The sequence below is a fragment of the Belonocnema kinseyi genome, chromosome 6 (assembly GCF_010883055.1).
Source record: "Belonocnema kinseyi isolate 2016_QV_RU_SX_M_011 chromosome 6, B_treatae_v1, whole genome shotgun sequence".
NCBI classification, from domain to species: domain Eukaryota; kingdom Metazoa; phylum Arthropoda; class Insecta; order Hymenoptera; family Cynipidae; genus Belonocnema; species Belonocnema kinseyi.
Genome location: NC_046662.1, coordinates 85,614,819 through 85,634,464, shown reverse-complemented (window position 1 = coordinate 85,634,464; position 19,646 = coordinate 85,614,819). Strand labels below are relative to the sequence as shown.

At 27.4% G+C, this 19,646-nt stretch overlaps 3 protein-coding genes across 5 annotated transcripts in view; 2 read left to right on the top strand and 1 right to left on the bottom strand.

Moving 5' to 3' along the window:
- Positions 1-1,243: 1,243 nt before the first annotated feature.
- On the top strand, positions 1,244-6,693 carry LOC117174159 (transmembrane protein 222). Its single transcript, XM_033362977.1, has 4 exons — positions 1,244-1,625; positions 5,927-6,137; positions 6,213-6,343; positions 6,419-6,693. The coding sequence occupies exons 1-4, from the start codon at positions 1,510-1,512 to the stop codon at positions 6,495-6,497; spliced, it is 537 nt and encodes a 178-aa protein (XP_033218868.1). The 5' UTR covers positions 1,244-1,509; the 3' UTR covers positions 6,498-6,693.
- A 1,754-nt stretch (positions 6,694-8,447) lies between these two features.
- On the bottom strand, positions 8,448-15,467 carry LOC117174344. Of its 2 annotated transcripts, none has more exons than XM_033363384.1 (2): positions 15,199-15,467; positions 8,448-9,266 (listed from the first exon to the last, which is right to left on the bottom strand). In XM_033363384.1, exons 1-2 carry the CDS (start codon positions 15,199-15,201, stop codon positions 8,835-8,837), a joined length of 435 nt encoding a protein of 144 aa, XP_033219275.1. In that variant the 5' UTR covers positions 15,202-15,467; the 3' UTR covers positions 8,448-8,834. The 2 variants fall into 2 exon arrangements, with proteins under 2 accessions (XP_033219275.1, XP_033219276.1); XM_033363385.1 differs by having other exon boundaries at positions 15,134-15,464.
- Positions 15,468-15,862: 395 nt separating this feature from the next.
- The window catches only part of LOC117175701 (histone deacetylase 4), a 375,256-nt gene continuing 371,472 nt past the window's right edge, over positions 15,863-19,646 (top strand). For both annotated transcript variants that reach the window (XM_033365457.1, XM_033365456.1), the window contains exon 1: positions 15,863-16,228. The gene's annotated coding sequence lies outside the window, so the exon portion shown is untranslated. The remainder of the gene's footprint in view (positions 16,229-19,646) is intronic.

Here is a 19,646-nt window from a genome sequence, read left to right as displayed (position 1 = left end):
GTGAGAACTTTAGATCACGCGCACCCCGCGCAGCTCCTGTTACACCTGCTTGCAGCGCGGCGTCGATTCTCAGAAGGGCTATATAAGGGAAGGCTACTGAAGGTTTTCACTGTATATCTTTTAGCCAAGCAGTTGAGTTTTCAACCAAAATATCAATAATTAAAGAAAATTGTAATAGGTGATATTTAACCAAAAATTATTTAAATTTATAATCAAAAGCAGTTAGATTCATCCTAAAAGGACGAATTTTAAAACTAATAGTTGAATCCTTAAACAAAACAGATTAAAGTTCAACCAAATAGCTGTATTTTTAACAACATCAAAATGAATCAATGTCTACCAAAAGACATTAATTTTCAACTAAAATTATGCATTTTAATAAAAAAAGGAATCTATAACCAAATAATTTCACTTTCAAATAATAAAGATTAAATTTCTATCAAAATACATAGATACATCTTCAAGCAACCATAAAGATCAATTTCCAACAAAATAGTTTAATTTTCAACCAAAAAAGATTAATCAGTAGAAAAGTAGCTGATTCATACTGTCACAGCTAGAATTATTCAGTCACAATTGATATTTGAAAAAATTCAACTGATTCAAATTTGAAAGATCCGCAAAGAGCTGCATTTTTAAACAAAAAAGATAAAATTTCTATCAAAAGAGATATATTTTCAACAAAAAAAAGTTATAATACCAGATTAATGAATTTTTAAGACAAAAAGACGATTTTTCTACTAAGTAGTTGAGTTTTCAACCAAAAAGAATTACTTTTTAAAGACTTTGTTGAATTTTCCACAAAATAATTAAATTTTTAACATAATAGTAAACTATTGAGACAAAGAGAATGAACTTTCACCCTAAAATATTTGGGTTTTCTTATTGGGTTCTACTTTGATCTGTACACAAAACTGGACATTTTGCTTCCAAAATAAATTTAATTTTCCATTGCCTACTTTTTCGCATTGGACTACTCACCCTTTTTAAATCCGGTCGACCCTGTGTGTTGAACCTAGTTACATTTTGGGTCCTGTAATTTATAATACATTATGGCAGTATTGTCATTTATTTCACATTAACATTAATCTATATGAATACAGAATTAATTATTTAAATTTAATAGTAGGTAGCATTTTAAAAATAATTTTCATTTTCCCGCCTTAATACTTGGTAACTTTCAATCGCCGCTATAAATTTCTCAGTTGGCAGCACCAGTCATGTTTTGACAAATAAAAACAAAAGACATCACAGCATCTCAGTGGCCATTTTATTTTCATTAAATGTGTTTATTCGTAAATGCAGGATAATAATACGTCGGTTAATTGCATTTATAATGCCAAATTATTTAAATTATATGTTTAAATAAAAAAAGTGATAGATAAGAATGATTCAGTATGAAGTGCAAGTGCGTTATTGACGAACATAACCTCTAGTGCTTTTCAGCTTCATCTTTTATTTTCGGCACATTCGTCTAGAAATTGATATTTATTGAAGTATAATAATATAATGAAGGATTCGATAGAAGTTACAGATGATAATTCTTCTGTTATGGATTCATCTATCGACCCTGCAAGGCATCGATTTCCTTTTTGCATTGTCTGGACTCCCATTCCTATCTTGACGTGAGTAAGAAATATAGTTGTAAAAAATAAGAAATCAATATAAACAAGTTTTGGATTTTATTGATTTTATGTTTAAAAAATGTAAAATTAGATATGAAATTATATAATTTGAGATTAAATTCAACTTAATTCTAATGTTTCTAAACAGATCCACTGAAAATATTTGGTCTATATGTTCACCGAATTTTTGAGAAGTATCAAGAGCCTATAAATACGGTCATTTCAAATGATTTATTATTCACAGGGCTGCCACAGGCCAATGCAGTTGAAAAAAGTGTTATCATATTACATTTGCAAGATTAGTTGAAATTATATTGCTGAATTTTGGGGTGAATTGCTGGAATAAATTTTGCAAGTACTAAATAAATCAATATTTCAGAAAAATTGTATAATTAATTTTATTTCAAGCTAAAAAAGGATCATTTTATTTCATTGCCTCTTTTTCAACTTATTTATCACATAAATTTAATAAACTAATTTATTTTTAATCATAAATTTAATTTGAAAAACGAAAAGTTAGTGAGAAATTTCACAATTATGTGCATTATAAAATAGGAAAACACTCTAATCTTACTGTCTAAGCTTGAATTGTGTCAAATCACAGTATCCAAGTGTCTTTAAACTGTAAAAGTATCTTTATGGGGAAATAATAAACGAAACTTTTGCTTTAATAAGGGGCCGCCGCGCCAAAAACGACTGAACAATGTTTGCGAATTTTTATAAAGATGGCCCTGCATCATAACAGTTTAATAATAACTTAATAACTTTAAATAGCACTTTCTTATTTTAAGCTTCGCATGCTTGCCTCCATTTTTCACTTTTCTAAAGAATTCTTCTCTTGTTTCCTGTTTTCAAGAAACTTTGCCTTTTTTCATTTTTTCGTTTAAGGCCATGTGATGAGTATAACAGCTGATCAAGGCAGCCCTAAGATCAATATTTTTTCACCCATATTGAAAAATAAAAGTTTAAATAATGCGGAAATTTTTTTCGTGAAACGTTAATAAATATTAAAGGATCGTTTGTGGTCTTGCAAAGAGTTGGAGGAAGAAAAACGTTTATTTATGCAAATAATGATTATCGACGGATACATTTAGGTTTTACAGCAGAAGTTTGACTTTTAGCTTTCTCTGACGGTAATCATGTTATCTGCTTTACCTGCAGACCCCTAGAAATTCGAAGTTGTCTACTCGCTGCGCTAATGCTGCTTTGACACAGCTGATACCAGAGATGACTCTGCTGATACCAGGCTGATACGTATGTCAGACCAAACATGTTTATTTGCATTTCAAGCGCAAAACATTAGTTTTTGAATTATTTGTGCATAATGTTCGTGAGTGATTTTTGTTGTTTTGTCCCACTTTGGTCAATATAAACCTCATAACTAGCCCATTTGCAACATTGCAAATTACTTGCAGGGTTTGACGACAGCACGGTCGGTATCTCTCCAAAATAGTTATAAAAAAAAAACTTTTCACTATTCTAATTATTTAGGACCAGAGACAGATTCTTGCATGCCATCTATTTACCGTGCCAACTTTTAACGCGATATCTCATTTCGTGTGGACGTAAGTTGGGAAAGAAAACTTCCACTGGTATTTTCTTCAAAAAAAAATTTTCTCAAAATTTCCACCGAAACAAAGCAGAGACATAGACTTTATAACCTCCTCTTTCATTTCCCAAACTTTCAGGGCGATACCTCATTTCGTTTAGATGTAAGTTGGGAAACAAAAATTGAAGACCAGGTTTGGTCACGTGACCCTCTCGTCACATGGCCTTAAATCCAACTTTTGTTGTTGTTGAAAAGTCTACTATTATATTTTTTGTTTCAAAATTCATCACGTTTTTTTGGAAATTATTCTTTTTGGTCGAAAATTTAATTATTTTCTGGAAAATTGCAACTGTTTTGTTAATTTTTTTTTCTTCAAAAATGCAACTAATTAGTTGAAACTTTAAAAGTTGAAATTCTTTGTTAAACCTTTATTTATTTTTCTTGAAGATTCAACTCTGGTTAAAAATTTAACTTTAATTTTTAGAAAATTAATCTTTGGATTACAAAATTATCTTTTGGATTTATTTAAAATCAAATATCTTTGGTTGAATTCTTTTATTGAAAATTCATTTTTTCGATTGAAGATTCATCGTTTCATATAAATCTTTATCTCTATGATTAATGTTTAACTAGTTTGTTGAAAATTCGTTTTCTTTTTGTTAATAATTTTTTTTTTAACAATATCTAACCTATTTTTTGGTAAAATGGTTATTTTCAGTTAAAAATAGATATTTTGAATGTCTTACTTTATGTAATTTAGTAAAAATTCATCTTTTTTAGTAAGAACTTAATCTTCTTGGTTGAAAATTAATCTTTTTTGGTTAAAAATGCAAATGTTTGCTTGTTAACTAATCTGTTTTAGTTGAAGCATCAACTATTACGTGTTATGTTGAGAATTCATTTTTTATTTTATTTGGTTAAAAACTCAACTATTAGGTGTGAAGTTAAACTATGGTTGAAGAAATACATTCTTTTTTTTATTCAAAATTCATTATTTTAGTTGAAAGTTCAACTGATTTTTAGATAGTTCATCTTTTTGGCTTCAGAATTTAAAAACTTTGTTGAAAATTTGTCTTTTTTTTGTAAAAAAATAATTATTTTGGTAGAAAGTTAAATTAAATTTTCATGGAAAGAAAATGCGGACCTGATTCACATATATCATAAATCCTAAATATTTTATTTAATTTTTTCTCTCAAGAGTTATTTATTCGCGAAAAAAAATCTTCATATTGAATTTAATATGAAACACTTTAAATTCCTAAGACTTCAAGTCGAAAGACTATTGAATTTCCGATATAAAAGTCTTTCGACTTGAAGTCTTAGCAATTTAAACTCTTTCATATTAAATTTAATATGAATATTCATTTTCGCAAATGAATAACTCTTAGGAAGAAAAATGAAATAAAAAATTCATGATTTATGGTAATGTAAATCAGTTCCTGATTTTGTTTCCGTGAAAATTTAAATTAAAGAAGTTTAGCCAACTTCAACTTAGTTATTAAGTTTGTTAACCAAACTTTTAAAATGCAATCTTATGGACTATTTTGAAAATTGTTATTTTGGCTAAAAAAAAGCCTCGGGACGAACAAAAAATTTCCAAACGATAAAACGAAGACATTTAAACATTCTGTAAATCTTGGATTCTTTTTCATTGTTCTCTCTAAGAGTTATTCATCATTTTACAATAAAATTACTTTTGCGCATGTTAAATAAAAATTTAAAGATTGTAGAATACGTCGGATGTTGTATTACATACAATTTTAATTTTCTTCATTCTATAAACCACGTCATTATTGCCTTTGCATTCAGAAAATAAAATTTTTAAATAAAAATAAAATTAATCTGGAGGTATCGTTTTTGCTTAAACGGTTTTCAACTAATATGTTAATATGTATTAATAATGAGAAATGAGAGACGGTTACATTCTGGGATAATTTTGCTTTCAGATCGAATTTATATACCTTCAGATTTAGTTTAATGATTTTCAATATGAAATAGAAAACCGAAAAATCACAAATTAAAATTATTTAAGTTTCAATACAAAGATTTCCAATAGTATATTTTATAGTACATTATACACGTAATACATTTATTGAAACTTTGCATACATGTTTCATAAATTTTACAAAGAGTGTACAAAAATTCACAAACGCGTTTAAATAAAATTTTAAAGATTTCAAAAAATCTTACAAGATTTCAAAGCTCTCACAAATATTTCAAGGTTTTCAAAGGTCTCACAATGGCGTGTACGTGAGATTTTAAAAGGTTGCACAAAGATTTCAAGGATTTTGCCAAGTATTTAAGGATGTCTAGGATTTCAACGCTTCCAATAATTTCAAACGATTTCAAAACATTTTCGAAGATTTCAAGGACTTTAAAGATTTCGAAAGTTCTCACAAAGATTTCAAAATTAATTACCTACAATTTGTTAGTGACTTCCAGATTTTTTTTTAAGTTCGACACCATCATTTGGGGTTAAGTGACAATTTGAAAAATATGATCAAATTCTAAAATATCCTTTAGATTATCATTTTTAATATTTCTAAAAAGTCAATAATTTCTATTACTGAAATTATTAATAAAATGCAACAGTGCAGAAATTGTTTGCCAAGAAAAAATGCAATAGATCATTTTTTTATACATATATCGAACGATTATTTCACTAGTTTATTTACAAAAAAGGAAACATTAAAATAGTGATACAAACGTGAAAATAAAAACTAACTAAAATTTATTTCCTTTCTGTTTTCAGTTACATTTTGCCATTCATTGGACACATGGGAATAGCAACGTCCACAGGGGTAATTGTAGATTTCGCCGGGCCTTATCATGTCTCGGAAGATTCCATGGGATTTGGCTGGCCAACAAAATATTGGCAACTTAATTACGCCAAAGCTAAGGGAGGAGTTCAAGGATGGGATACTGCAATTGCCGAAGGCGCCGAAATATACAGAGGGAGAATGGTAATTATTAAAACAATCGTAATTTAAACAAAAATGATTTAAGTAAGTGTAATTGACTTCATTGCATTTTTTCAGCACAACTTATTCTGGGACAATTGTTACGCTCACGTCGCTATGACGTTAAAGTTAATGAATTACAATAACACGAGTAGATGGAACATGGTGAAAATTGGGCTTCTTATGACCGTTTATGGAAAATATGTCAGGTAAGATAATTCTATGCACACAGTTGGTTCATTATTAATGAGCGATGATAATACAGAAACATTTCTTCATTTCAGTTTCGCTGATTTCGTTAAAACTTGGGCACCTTTTACTCTCATCACTCTTATTATTGTAATGGTCTACCTCTTAACCTAAATAAAACCAAAAATACTTCAGTTATAATGATCTTGCAACGGATCGTTACCTGTATCAATGTAAGCTGCAATCTTTATAAGTTTTTTATCTTATACGTTGTATTGAAGCAACTATGCATTTGTAAATATTAGAGTATATGTGTGCGTACAATGTAATTGAATTATTTGTACATATTGACGATGTCTATCCTTAAAAACTTACAGAATTATATAATATTGAATCACTGTGCATTTGAAATAAAATTCTGTAATTACAAATTTGTCATATGCATTATTGGACAGGTATACCTTAAATCAGAAGTTTAAGAAAAATAGTACTTCTAAAAATATTTGAAAAGTGAAATTCTTCATTTAAGAGCATTTTCAGTGTGGCGATTCAGCGGACGATTTCAAATACCCGGTCAAGTTTTTCAATTTTCCGGGTCAACTAAAAGTAACATCTTCATGTTTGCCGTAAAATACAAACATTTCTTTTAATTCATGACGTTTATTCTAAACACCGCTAAACACAACAGAGCAATAAATTGCAAAATAAATGGATTTTCAAACAAAAACTTAATTTTTTACCAAACAGTATCAACTTTTCGATAAACAATGTGATAGTTAAACTTTCAGTTTTAAAAAGACGAATTTTCAACTAAAAATATAATTTTTCAACAAAGAGTTGAAAAATTAAGTTTTTAGTCAAAAATGAGTATTCAATCTAGAAGATGCATTTTTAAGTAAAATTATGGGATATTCAAATGGAATAATAGTTGTATTTCCAGTTTAAAAAAATCTTTCTCAATCCAAAAATATTCAAAGAAAAAACAAGTGTTTCTTCAAGCAAAAAAAAATTAATTTTTAACAAAAGAGTTTAAATCTCAATCAAATAATTTTATTTCCACCCTAAAAGATGAATTGCTAACTAAAATGATAAATATGTATCTCATATACTTGAATGTTTAACCTAAAAGAAGCACTTTCAAAGAAGATTAACTTTCAACGAATTAGTTGAATTTTAAATTAAAAAGACCAATTGTTCTTCAAATTCTTGAATTTGGAACTAGAAAAAAATTTATGTTCAACTACAAAAGAGAATAGTTAAATTTTCAGTTGAAAAAATTAATTTTCAACGACAAAAAAAAACAGATTTTCAAACAAAAATTTAATTTGCAACCAAAGTGATAAATTTATAAATAAACTTATGAATTTTCAAGTAGAATAGTTAAATTATAAACCAAATATATGAATTTTTAAACCCTTTTCTACCAAAAATTTAATTTTTCAACAAAATATGATTTTTTAATAAAACTGTTGCATTTTTAATTGAAGAAGACAAATTTTTAACTAAATTGTTGAATTTTGAACTAAATAAAAATAATAATTTTCAACCGAAACTGGAATAGTAAGATTTCTAGTTTAAAAAATGAATTTTAAACAAGAGTTTTTAACTGTAACTATTAATTTAAAAAATTAATTTTTACTAAAAAAAATTCGAAAAGATAATTTTCGACAAAAAAATGGAATTTTAACAAAATGTGTGAATTTTCATGTAAAATGATGAATCTTCAACTGTAATAGTTAAAATGTATACCAAAAAGACCATAAAGATGATGTTTTTACACAAAAAAGGTGAATTTTGCACAAATGACATACATTTTCAAACAACTAGATTAATTTTCAAATAAATGAAAATTAATTAATGAGCTGATCTGAAAAATCTGCGACTGTACATATAGTAGAAATCACTTTTTTAAATTGACCAAAATTATTAAAATATGGAAATTTTGAATTTTAGTACGATCAGAAGTAAATTCCCGGTTTTTAAATGAAATTCTCGGTCAAGTAGCCACCCTGATTTTGATTAATTATTTTAATATAAGCTCTTTGATTTTAAAACTCAACTTCATTTATTCTTAATTTCTAATTAAAACCTAAGGTAGAGGATTAAAACAAAAAAAACGAGAAATACAAGCTTAATTCTATAATAAAATATGGCAGCTCATGATAATTACAGAGGAATTTTCTGTTTCTCAGGATAAAATAAAAACTAAACATTTAGCTAGATGCAAGTATTATCTGTTTAGTGAGTCGTATGCACTTCTGCAGTGCACTTTGTTCATTAAGTAACTAAAATATAAAATATACAAGTATTAAGTATTTACACGAGGGAAATCTGAACCGAGAAAATTAGGCTTTTGTAAAAAATGTCAATGTGAAAGTGCCAGTTTCCTCACATGATTTCAGGTATTAAAGGTAACATTAAAATAAGCACAAGAATAATCTGTATCGACAAGACTGTGCAGAGAACGCGACTCGCGCCTGCGGACTCTTCCACATCTTCCGTCATCTCGTATCAGTTATTGGCACTGTCCATTTCAGCAATTACGCTCTTCTCAACTTGAAAACCATAACCAGTATCTTCCTTTTGTATTCTCTCGATAAATGACATAATTTCGTTGACTCGAAGTCTATCGATGTCCATGTCGTTGTGGATAGATTTTTCCAGATCTTCGCCGTATTTGAACGGAATACAATTTAAGTAATTAAAATTATCCGGCTGAGGAATCTGTGGCAAGTTTTGAGCAGACATGGGTGGATAATATGGCAAACCACTGATCGATGGATATAAACCGCTGCTTCTGGCTCCAATGTCTCCAGGATTTGGTTCGGGATTCTTCCTCTCGATGAAGATAAATTCATCGCCTCGCCCTTGAGGAGTTTCCTCGGGGGAACTTGGAGGCGAATCTTTCTGGTGCTTCTTTTTTCCGAAGAACCAAGACATCCTCTGAAAAAAGAACCCGTTTATTTGTATCAACATTTATTCTGTTTGCCCTATAAGCACATTTTAAAAACCAGGGCGGCCGTTTTAATCAAAGAAAAAAATTCCCGGTCATTTCTCGGCTTTGTCCTGGTTCGCAACATTTTTCACGGCCAATGAAATTTTAAAAATCAACCTATATTCTGAACATTTTTCCATATAAAGTAATAAACAACAAATTAAAGAATTAAAAGTGGAACCCTAGAATTCCAAAAGTGTTCAATTCAAAAATTGTATATTCAAATGCTCAAAAATTTACAAGTACCAAATGGAAGGTAGTAACAATTTTCAAATAAACAATGTTAAATGAAATGCAAATAAACAGCAAAATTTAGAACTTTGATCAATTTTAGAGTTCAAAGATTCCGATTAGGTTCCATAAATATAAATTCACGTTAACATTTTCAATAGTGTAAATTTAAGAATCAAGCAATGAACTTTATAAATTTTCAAAATTATATGATTTCAAGTAATTTTAAGCTAGGCACATAACAAATTGAAGAATATTTTTTTAACTTAACAGTTCTTAAATTTGAAGTTAAATTATTTTAATTTTAAACAGTCTCGGCATCATTCAAAGCTTTAAAATTTTATTTCAAAATCTTGAAAAATCTAGAAGTGGTTTTAAGTTTTTCCAAACTCAAAATAATTTTTGAATTTTTTGTCAGAACTTTCAAATATATTTCAAAATTAATCGAATTTTTTCTATAACTTTTAGAAAATACTGCAAATTTGAAAAAAAAAATTTAATTTGAATTTATAAATATCAACAGAACACTTATTATTTGTAAAAATAATAGTGTAATTTTAACAGATATTTAGAAGTTTTAAAAAGATTCGAATTAATGTTAGAATTTGAAATAATTTTGAATTCTTACAGCCGAATTTAAAATAAAATGTAAATTTTTGCAGATTTCAAACAAAAAATTTAGAATTTTTTTAAGAATTATGAAAGACTACAAATAAATACAAATTTTCTTAAGATTCTTAGGAAAATTGAAACTTGAAATAATTTCAAGTGTTTAATTTTGAATCTTTTGAAAACTTCTAGATATTTCTTAAAATTACTCAAAATTTGTCTACCAAAAATATGTATTCAATTGTTATTTATATGTCCAGATTTAACAATTTCACTAACAAATTAAACATTTCTTAAATAGAACAATTAAAATTGTAACGCAAAATGATTAAAAGTTCTTTGAAAATCTAAAGATTCAAAGCTTTCTTTGTAAAACAATTCAGTTTTAAATAGTTTTCCTTTAAAAATTTGGTTCCAATTTACTCGCCTTAAATGAACAGTGAAATATTGCTAAATACTAAACACTTATTCTTTTTGTACTTACTTCAATTTAAATGGGTTTAAAATTAAATAATTTACATTCAAAGAATATTTTCAAATTAATTAAAACCTTTAATTATAACTACATTATTATGGATTTATTTTTAAGTTGAAAATAATATAAGGCACGTTTACAGTTTTTAATAGCTGAAAAATCAATAGAAATAATATATTAATAAATTTCTTTCTTAAATTTAATATAAAAAATAATATAAAGGAAGACCTGAAACTCTGAATTAAAAATATTTTATTGATGAATCATGAAAATTTTTATTTAAAAATTAAATTATCGGAATAAATGATATATTAATTTAAATTCTTATCAAGACTTTCGAATTGAAACAGTTACAATATGGAAATTCTCAAATTTTGAACGAATCTAGAATAGTTTGGTCAAATCAATTATTGTTCAGATTTCTATACTTAGAGTACAGATCCATTTGAAAAATTATTTATTAATTTATATTTACAGTTAATAAAATAAAACTGTTTTTTATCAAAAATTTCCAACTTCAAATGCTTTTAATTTTTAATTGTTTAAATCCTGAAAACTGCACTTTAATTATTTTAAACACTGTTAAAATCGAACTTGGGCAGATTTTTCTTCGGAAAATTCGTAAAATTCCCGGTCTGGTGGCCACCCTGTTTTTTATTAAAAAATCTTCGATTTTAAATACTTTTAATTTTAATTTTTTTTAACAATTTTTTAAAAAATAATTTTCAGAATTGAAATATTATCATCTTTTATAAAAGAAAAACGTTCTTTTTTATGGATAAAAGTTTTAAACTCACGAAAAATAATTGTTTCAACAATAGTTTTTGTATTTGAATTTGTTCTTGCTGTCGCTTCATACCAATTTAAAAAAAATGGTTGAATTTTAATCAATCATGATTTATCTTTCCAGGGAAAATATTCCCTACGATTCTACTGTTTCCGATGATAAAAATAAGTAAATAATGTACAAATATAGTTTGGGCCGATAGGGGTAAGTGTGATACAAAATTACAAAGTTATATTTTGATTAATGGTATTTCAAATATTTTAGGAGATTCTTGTTTAAAATGTCGAGAAAGTTGTCTTTGAAATTCTATGTTTATTGACGATTCTTTAATAATAAAAAATTTTACTTGAAGAAACATTTTATATTTTATTTGTCAGTGTGTCGATGATTCCAGATTTTTCGTCATTACGGTTGTGATACTTGTAAAAATAATTACTAAAACCTTAATTTAATCAAATTTCACTTTCTTAACTATAATTTAAACACCCATTGATTTTTATAAAGTATGTTTGCTTTTAAATGATAATCTACACATCTTTATTCTAAAAATGAGGTTCATTAAATACTCCAAGTAACATCAAAGAGACATAATATTTATTCCTCAGATTGATATATAACCACTGTCCTAATTTATCGTTAAAAATAATTTTACAAATTTAAGGGCATGTGATACTTCGTCGCGTGGTCAATTGGGAACAGTTCCCCTGGCTTTTTTCCACAAAAATGAAAATTTTTAAAAACTGAATTCGGAGATGCTATAAAGTATCATAACGGACGTCCTCGGACTCTTTTTTGAGGGATAATAACAAAAAAATTTATTGTACTAAATAAAAATTTTATGCATTATTTTGAGGTTACGTCGTTTCTCATCTCTGCCTTTCCGATAATTTCAAAATTATTGATGAAATAAACTTTTGTAATTTCCTGCAAACAAGGTTAGTTCCGGAAAATTAGTTTTATTTCTAAGTCCAAAGTTTTCGGCCAAAAATATTATGTAGTTTGGAAGTAACGCTCGGTAGAATTGTAACACACATAACCTCGAAATATACACACGTTGTTAGCAAAATCAAAATTAAAAAAAATATATAAACACAAAAAAATGTGCAGGGACGTCCGTTAGCATGTTCGCTATCATTTCCCAGATTTTGACAAAATATTTCTTATCCTAGGAAAAAAGCCGGGGGAATCTAACACTGAAAAAATCGATACTAATTCCCAAGCGCTATGCAAATTAATCACATTTTGCTAAATTAAAACTTTTTTGAATTAACCCACAAAAAAGTGTGTGATGACGTCCGTTAGCATGTGCGCTATCACTTCCCAAATTTTTAAGATAAAATATTTATTATTCTAGAAAAAAAGCCGGGGAACCTGAAACTGGTAAAATTGACAATTTTTTAAGTAGCACATGCCCTTAATTAAAAAGTGAATGACGAGTATTTAAGAAAAACATAATATTTTCCTAAAGTCCTAAAAAAAAAATTCAATAAAAGGTAATTCATAGGAAAAATTAAAATCAAAAGACCAGTTGACACAATTAAAAATTTGAGTTTTCTAAAAGCATATAAAATTTTTTAAAATAATTGTTTAAAGCAATAACTAGTGACAGCCTTCTTTTTCCTAAAAATAATTAGACATAATCATTATGTTGTAACAAAAAAGTTAATAAGTAATTTGATTTTCATTTCAAATTTTCTCTTTATCTCATACTAACCTCGTTATCATACTTATTCATATCAACCATATTTGTTTTAAGAACATTAACAAAAATGTTTTAATTACTGCAGTTACAGGAAAGCTTACATTCAAAATTGGAGAAGGTAGAGTTGTAGAGAATGTTTTCCCCAAACAAATAAGTCAACATTAAATCAAATTCAACCATTTTTCAAGATTTGGTAGACTAATAATAATCAACGAATCAATTGCAAAAAAGAAATTATTAAAATAAATGCTTTTTATACGTTCAAACATTTTTCCAATACAAATGTTTTTATTTGAAATGACATCATCAGGAATATTATTTTAATTTTTTAATTCATAGAAAAATTATATTTTTTTTCAGACATCTGATTTTTGACACAACTACCTTAAGGATACATACGTAAAATGCAAACAAAACATTTTAATGTAAGAATGTCTTGAAGTTAATAATAAAGTGGTAATGGATTCATTCGTTTTTGACTTTGTAAAGGTTTCACTGATTACTCGTGTTCTAATGATATTCATTTACATTTTCTTGCTTACGTATGAAATTAAAAGATAATTTTATACATTATTACTATATTTTTAATTTAACAAAATTAAGTTCTTTACTATTATCATTTATTTGGTGGATAGAAATTGAAGCTGAGAAGAAACAAACATACAGAAACATTTGCAGGGTGTCAGTACAGATCTAAATGACCAAGATTTTGATCCAAAATGGGTTTATTGTACAACAAGTTCTTAGAAAATCAAGTACGCATTGTAGTTGAAGTATTTTTTCAAATTTCAGTGTTTTTCAATATTTTCTAAAATTTGAAATAAAATTGTAGTTAAAATTTGTATGCATTCATAATTTTTTTCAACGTTTTAACATTGCCATTTCTTGAAATTATTATCTTTTATTAGGTAAAAAACTTTCTTAATTTTTCTTCGGATTTTTAGCACAAAATTTCTCTCACAATGTGATATCGTGATCATTTAATTTTAATGTTCTCGGAACAGGATAATTTTCTTGGATCAAAGATGATTTTTTCTCGAATTGTATCCCCATATCTCAAAAGTATACTTGTCAATGTTAAAAAATTTAAAATCCGGTATATAATCGCATTTAAAGCCCCTTTTGAAAACCCATGAAATTTTAATCTTAAAATTATCCGTTGATTTTCTTGAAAACGACTACAACTTTTTTACATTGAAAATAGTTTACCAGTATTCAGAAACTTAATATCTCGAGAATATATTTTTGTTTTTTCTTTTAATTAAAAATTAAATTTTATATGGCAGTCTACAGCCGAGCCCGCTCAAATTTTAGGTTAGTGCTACTTTCGGATTGTCAAATTCCAGATTCAATTTCTCGAACCCGAATAACTACTTTTTTTAATCAAAATTTATTGGCCTCAATTAAACAACACTTCAGCTTCGGAAAAAACTTTTGTTTTATCTTTCAATAGTGATTTCGATTTGACAGAATATTTTTGGCGCTCTTAAAAAATTCTCCCATTATTATCTCAATTTTTTCTAAACCTGGATTTTTTGTTTGCTTACTTTTCATTTAAATACCACACCGTAATCAATTTTAGGAACAATGCCAAAATATGGATAATTTTTAACATTCAATTGATCATTCTAACAATAAATATTAAGTGATAATGAAACTATTTCATAAATAACTTGTCAAAACGTAAATAAAGTCAAAAAGAATATTTTCCCATTTTAGAAAGGTGTTAGTAAAAGATTGAGAATAAGAAAAAAGGCTACAAAATGTATTTTTTACGAGAAAATGTAAAATATAGGATTAATTTTGTAGAGAAACTTGAAAAAAAAAATAGAATATAACCTCAAAATCTACAAACGCAGAAAGTAAGTAACCTATACTAAGAATAAGATCAAAAACCTTTTTAATTTATAATATAGAGCTAAATAAGAGACTTAACAAGTCAAAAGATACAATAATAAAAACAATAATAAAATACTTGAGGCAAGAATAAGAAAAATGACATCACACTTACATGCAATTTTGTTACAAGGATCTAAACAAAAGCTACTGCTCAATATTTCATCCAAGAGAACTAACCATATTGAGATAGATTTCCAAATATGGAGAAACTCGAAAGCCTTTTTGGACAAATATATATTTATCAGAAACTGCTCGAAAAATGTTTTTTAGCAACAAACGTGCAACAAACACCCCTGAAAAATCCACAATGACAGCTGACAGACCTGAGACCTGACAGCTACTCTGAGCTACTCTGAATCACGAAGCAATTGAAGCATTCTGGCCAATATACACAAAAAATATAATCAAACTTAAACTTAATTTTATGAAACCTATCAGCTAGTTTTTAAATTATAACTTCATATTTAAACTTTTATATTATTCTATGAACTAAAAGATTACATTGATCCTTTAGTTTTTCTAAAAGTTTATTTCTGACAATTCTAAATAAAACCTCGTGAGTTGGCTCCTTGGTCCAGAATACTACGTGATCAAATTAAGCATCCATTTTAACTCTTGCGATTATTTTATCTAATTATATAGAGTGTTCTCTTTGGTCTTGGAAAATTGTAAAAATACGTAAAACAATATTATGTTTACATTCGACGTTTCAATACGAACAACTTTGACTTTAAAAATGAAAATATTTCGAGCATGAAAATCGGACTACCATCGTCAAGTTAACAATCGAATCATCAGTTAGGTTAGGACTGTTCGAAGTTCTTGCTAGGTTTTGCATATTTCGTGTGGGCAAATCATTTAAAAAACCGCGGTTTTATTGTCAAAGTCGTCTTGATTTTTCGATTTCGGTGGATTATTAGTGTTCGCGATGAGTGAAAATCGAACGCATGCGTGTTGTAAAAGAAATATCAGTTATAGTTAGACAAATTTCTTCAAGGTAGCGGTTCGGTCGCATTGTTTTCGTGACAAGAGTATACAATATACATGCTCTACGCTTGTTCGTAGGGATATAGTGATTTTGATTACTGAATATTTATGTGCTTTTTTCAAATCTGTGAAATATCGCAATTGTGGGCGGGACGCATCCTTGCATGCTGGAAAACTAGAAGTGACCTCCTGGAGAAGGTGTTCGTCGCAGTTTCGAAAGGTAGGTCGAATCCAAATGACAGGTTCGAAACACTTATTTTGCACGCAACCACGAGCGTCTTGCCTGTCAATTTTTTAATTCATTCACCTACAGTTATTGAATTTTATTGCCAAATATTACCAAAAAAATCGCATCCGCATTATATTTTATAAAATTCATTTGGAGATGCTGTAAAGTGACATTTTGATTCATGTAAACAACTGCCAGTGGAAAAGAATTGTTTACTACATGATCTATACAAAGAATAATATTTTCTTTTTGAATCTTTGTTTTTCGTTTTGTTCTAGGTTATTTTTAGAGAGATAAATTTGGTTTGCTTCAAATTTTAAACCAATTTTGATTGGAAGCGTTCTAAATTTTCAAATTAAAATCTAGTAGTTTAACTTTATTATAATGAAAACCTTAAAAATTGCACAAATAAGGATTGAAATTGAATAAGTTTTAAGTAAACAATGTCCAAATTTCCCTCCATTATGAGAGAACGAGGAAGTGGAATTCTTGGTGAAGAACATAATCACATCACATATTTATCTTTTGTTTGTACTTTAAAAGCTGGGCTTATTTTTAGAGGTATGGGATTGAATGGTTTCAAGTTTTAAGCTTCCAAAGTTGTGTAAATTTAAATGGCAATCCTTAAGTTGTTAACCATTATAAATTGAAAACTTATTTCTTCAGTATGACCGCTGGATCGGAAATGATAGTGAATTTATTTTTTGACCCGGCATTTTAAAATCTTTGAGATGAAAACATTTATAAAATCACTTGGAATATCATAAATATATCGCATGATGTAATGCAATTTGAAATAAATTAGGCATCAACTTTTTTTAAACGTTAAGTTCAGTTACGACCTTTTTCGATTATTAAATCATTCAGTTTACAAAATTATTTTTTTAAATCTTTTATTTTGCAAATTTTTCATTTTAATTATTTATTTTTTAAGTGTATACTTTCAATTTGAACAATTTAGAAATGCAGTTTTGAAGACTTACACATATTGAAAATTGAAACCGTTTGGATTTAAAAATGTTGGATAAGAAACGTTTTAAGTTTCTCAACTGGAAATGTAAATTAAGTACATAATGATTTTTTAAACTGAACTGTAGTTCGATTGTTGAGAATAAGTAAGACAATAAGTTCAAAATAATGCATTCATAAATACACGCAGTTATTCAATTTTAAATCCTATTGACATATTGTTTCATTCTAAAACATTCCATTCTTGACTTATTCAGCTTAAAATTTGTTAGTTTCAAAAGATTTGTAATGAGCAATTTTAAATCAAATAATAAAACCTAAACATTTTTTAACTAGATTTTAAAAATTTCAGAGTGCTAATTGTAAACTTTGAACGTTAACATTTCAATTGTTCCATTTGAAACTCAGTTTTATTTTTAAGTTTGAATTTGACCATTCTATTTTTAAAAGAAAGGAAGACATTTTAATATTACATTTTTTTTAATTACAAGAGGAACTACATTTTTACATTTTTATCGAGTTGAAGACGGAAAAATTTGGTATTTTTAACATTTTTGTTAAGCTTTAAACGAGAGAAAATTATATTTTTAAGTTTTTATCGATTTGAAAAGGAGGAATGTTGGGTTTTTAATCATTTATGAATTTCCGAAAGGACAAGTTTTATTTTGAATATTTTTATTGAGTTAAAAGGGAGGAAATTCACGTATTTAATTTTTTTTTTCTGAATTGGAAGAGGCCCTTTTTATGTTTTTATCATTTTCATTGACTTGTAAGGGATGCAGTTTCCTTCATTTTTTTCAGAATTTGTACAGCAACTTTTTTGTTTTTTCATTTATATTGTGGTCCAGGAAAGAATTTTTATTTTCAATGTTTTTCAGAACTGGAAGAGAGCAATTCTTTAAATAAACATATTTTTATTCAGTTGGCAGGCAGAAAATTTTGATTTTAGAGACTTTTAATTGGAGGAGGTACTTCTTTTGTTTTGTATATTTCTATCGAATTGGAAGGGAGTCAATTAGGGTTAATAATTGTTTTGCTGAATTGGAAGAAGCCAATTAAAAAAAAAAATTTATTGAGTGACCGCGGGACTGGTATTTTTAATATTAAGATGAAAGAGGAGAAAGGTTTATTTTCAATTTTATACTGAGTTGCAAGTGGGGAATGTTTTATTCATAGAAAATAGTCAATTTATAAAAGTTTAACATTTTTAATGTTGCAGTTTAATGACATTTGATAGAAAATTTGTCAATTGAATAATGTTAAAAGTTTCTATGATGTATATACATGCAAGTTATTGAGCATTTAAATACAAAATTCACAATTAAACATTTTTCAAGCTTCAATTTCAAAAGTTTAACATTCAAAAGTGTTCCATTTTAAGTCCTTCATTTAGCAGATTTTAATTCTTTAATTGCAATTACCGTAAAAAATATTTGAAATCCGGAAATGACCGTGAAAATTGTTTCTTCGCTTAAAACTATTAAAAGTATTAAAAATTGAAAAGTTTTGAGTTGAAAATCTTGAAAGTTAAATACTAATTTGATAGATTTTAGATTGAAAGCGTTTGAAATAAATGTTTTAAAATATCCTGTTAAAAATGTGGCCACTTTTCTGTTATGAAATAATTCGATAAGATTAATCGATCGATTCGTTTTAAATTTCACAAATTACGTAGTATTGTTCCATATAACGTGTAGTGTCACGGCTAATCAAGCATTTCGATTAGACTGTGTTCGACGTACCTGGAGGCCGACTTCCTGCATTATTGGTCGATACTATTATAGCGTGCACCAGTGACGAGTTCAAATAAATCATTGGCTTACCCGCGAGTTTCTATTATTAGCTTTCCTCGTGTCTGCCGATAATTACATATTAAGTTAGTTAGTTCGTATGTCGTCCCAGGTTTAGAATATCATACTTCAGTCTCTTGAATTTCCAGACTATCGCTTTAAAAAACTTATAAATGTAAAAATCGGGTCAGCTCTTAAGAATTAATCCAACTATGTTATCAAAAACTGTTCTCACTAGCGATCAATAAGAAATCTATTATTTGCCAAATAATGTATTCATCCCTTTAATTTTATTCCGGAAAAATGGGAAAATAACAGTAAACTTATTTTTTAATCGGGAATTTGATCAATTTGTAGAAGAAAAATCTATTAAATCGCTTGAAATATCACTAATTTAATATTAAATGATATAGGACAATGACACCAAGTGTAGATCGGGATTGAGAAACAATATTGTTTCTTAACAATGTTGTTTCTCTTTTTGAAGCACAAATGTGCTTCAAAATAAAAGCACAATGAAAACATAATTTCTTTCGTAGAAAATGTACACAATTTTAATTGATAGTCCTTTTTGTAAAAATATTTGTCTTATGGTGTGAAAAGTAAGAGAAAATATGATTCTAAAAGTATTTTTCATAACTTCAGCTTTT

What these genes read in the sequence shown, in the direction of transcription:
- LOC117174159 (XM_033362977.1), top strand. Translation starts at nt 1,510, where the DNA reads ATGAAGGATTCGATAGAAGTTACAGATGATAATTCTTCTGTTATGGAT. An exon ending in ACTCCCATTCCTATCTTGAC is followed by an intron (nt 1,626 to 5,926) that starts GTGAGTAAGAAA and finishes TTCTGTTTTCAG; the next exon opens with TTACATTTTGCCATTCATTG. An exon ending in AAATATACAGAGGGAGAATG is followed by an intron (nt 6,138 to 6,212) that starts GTAATTATTAAA and finishes GCATTTTTTCAG; the next exon opens with CACAACTTATTCTGGGACAA.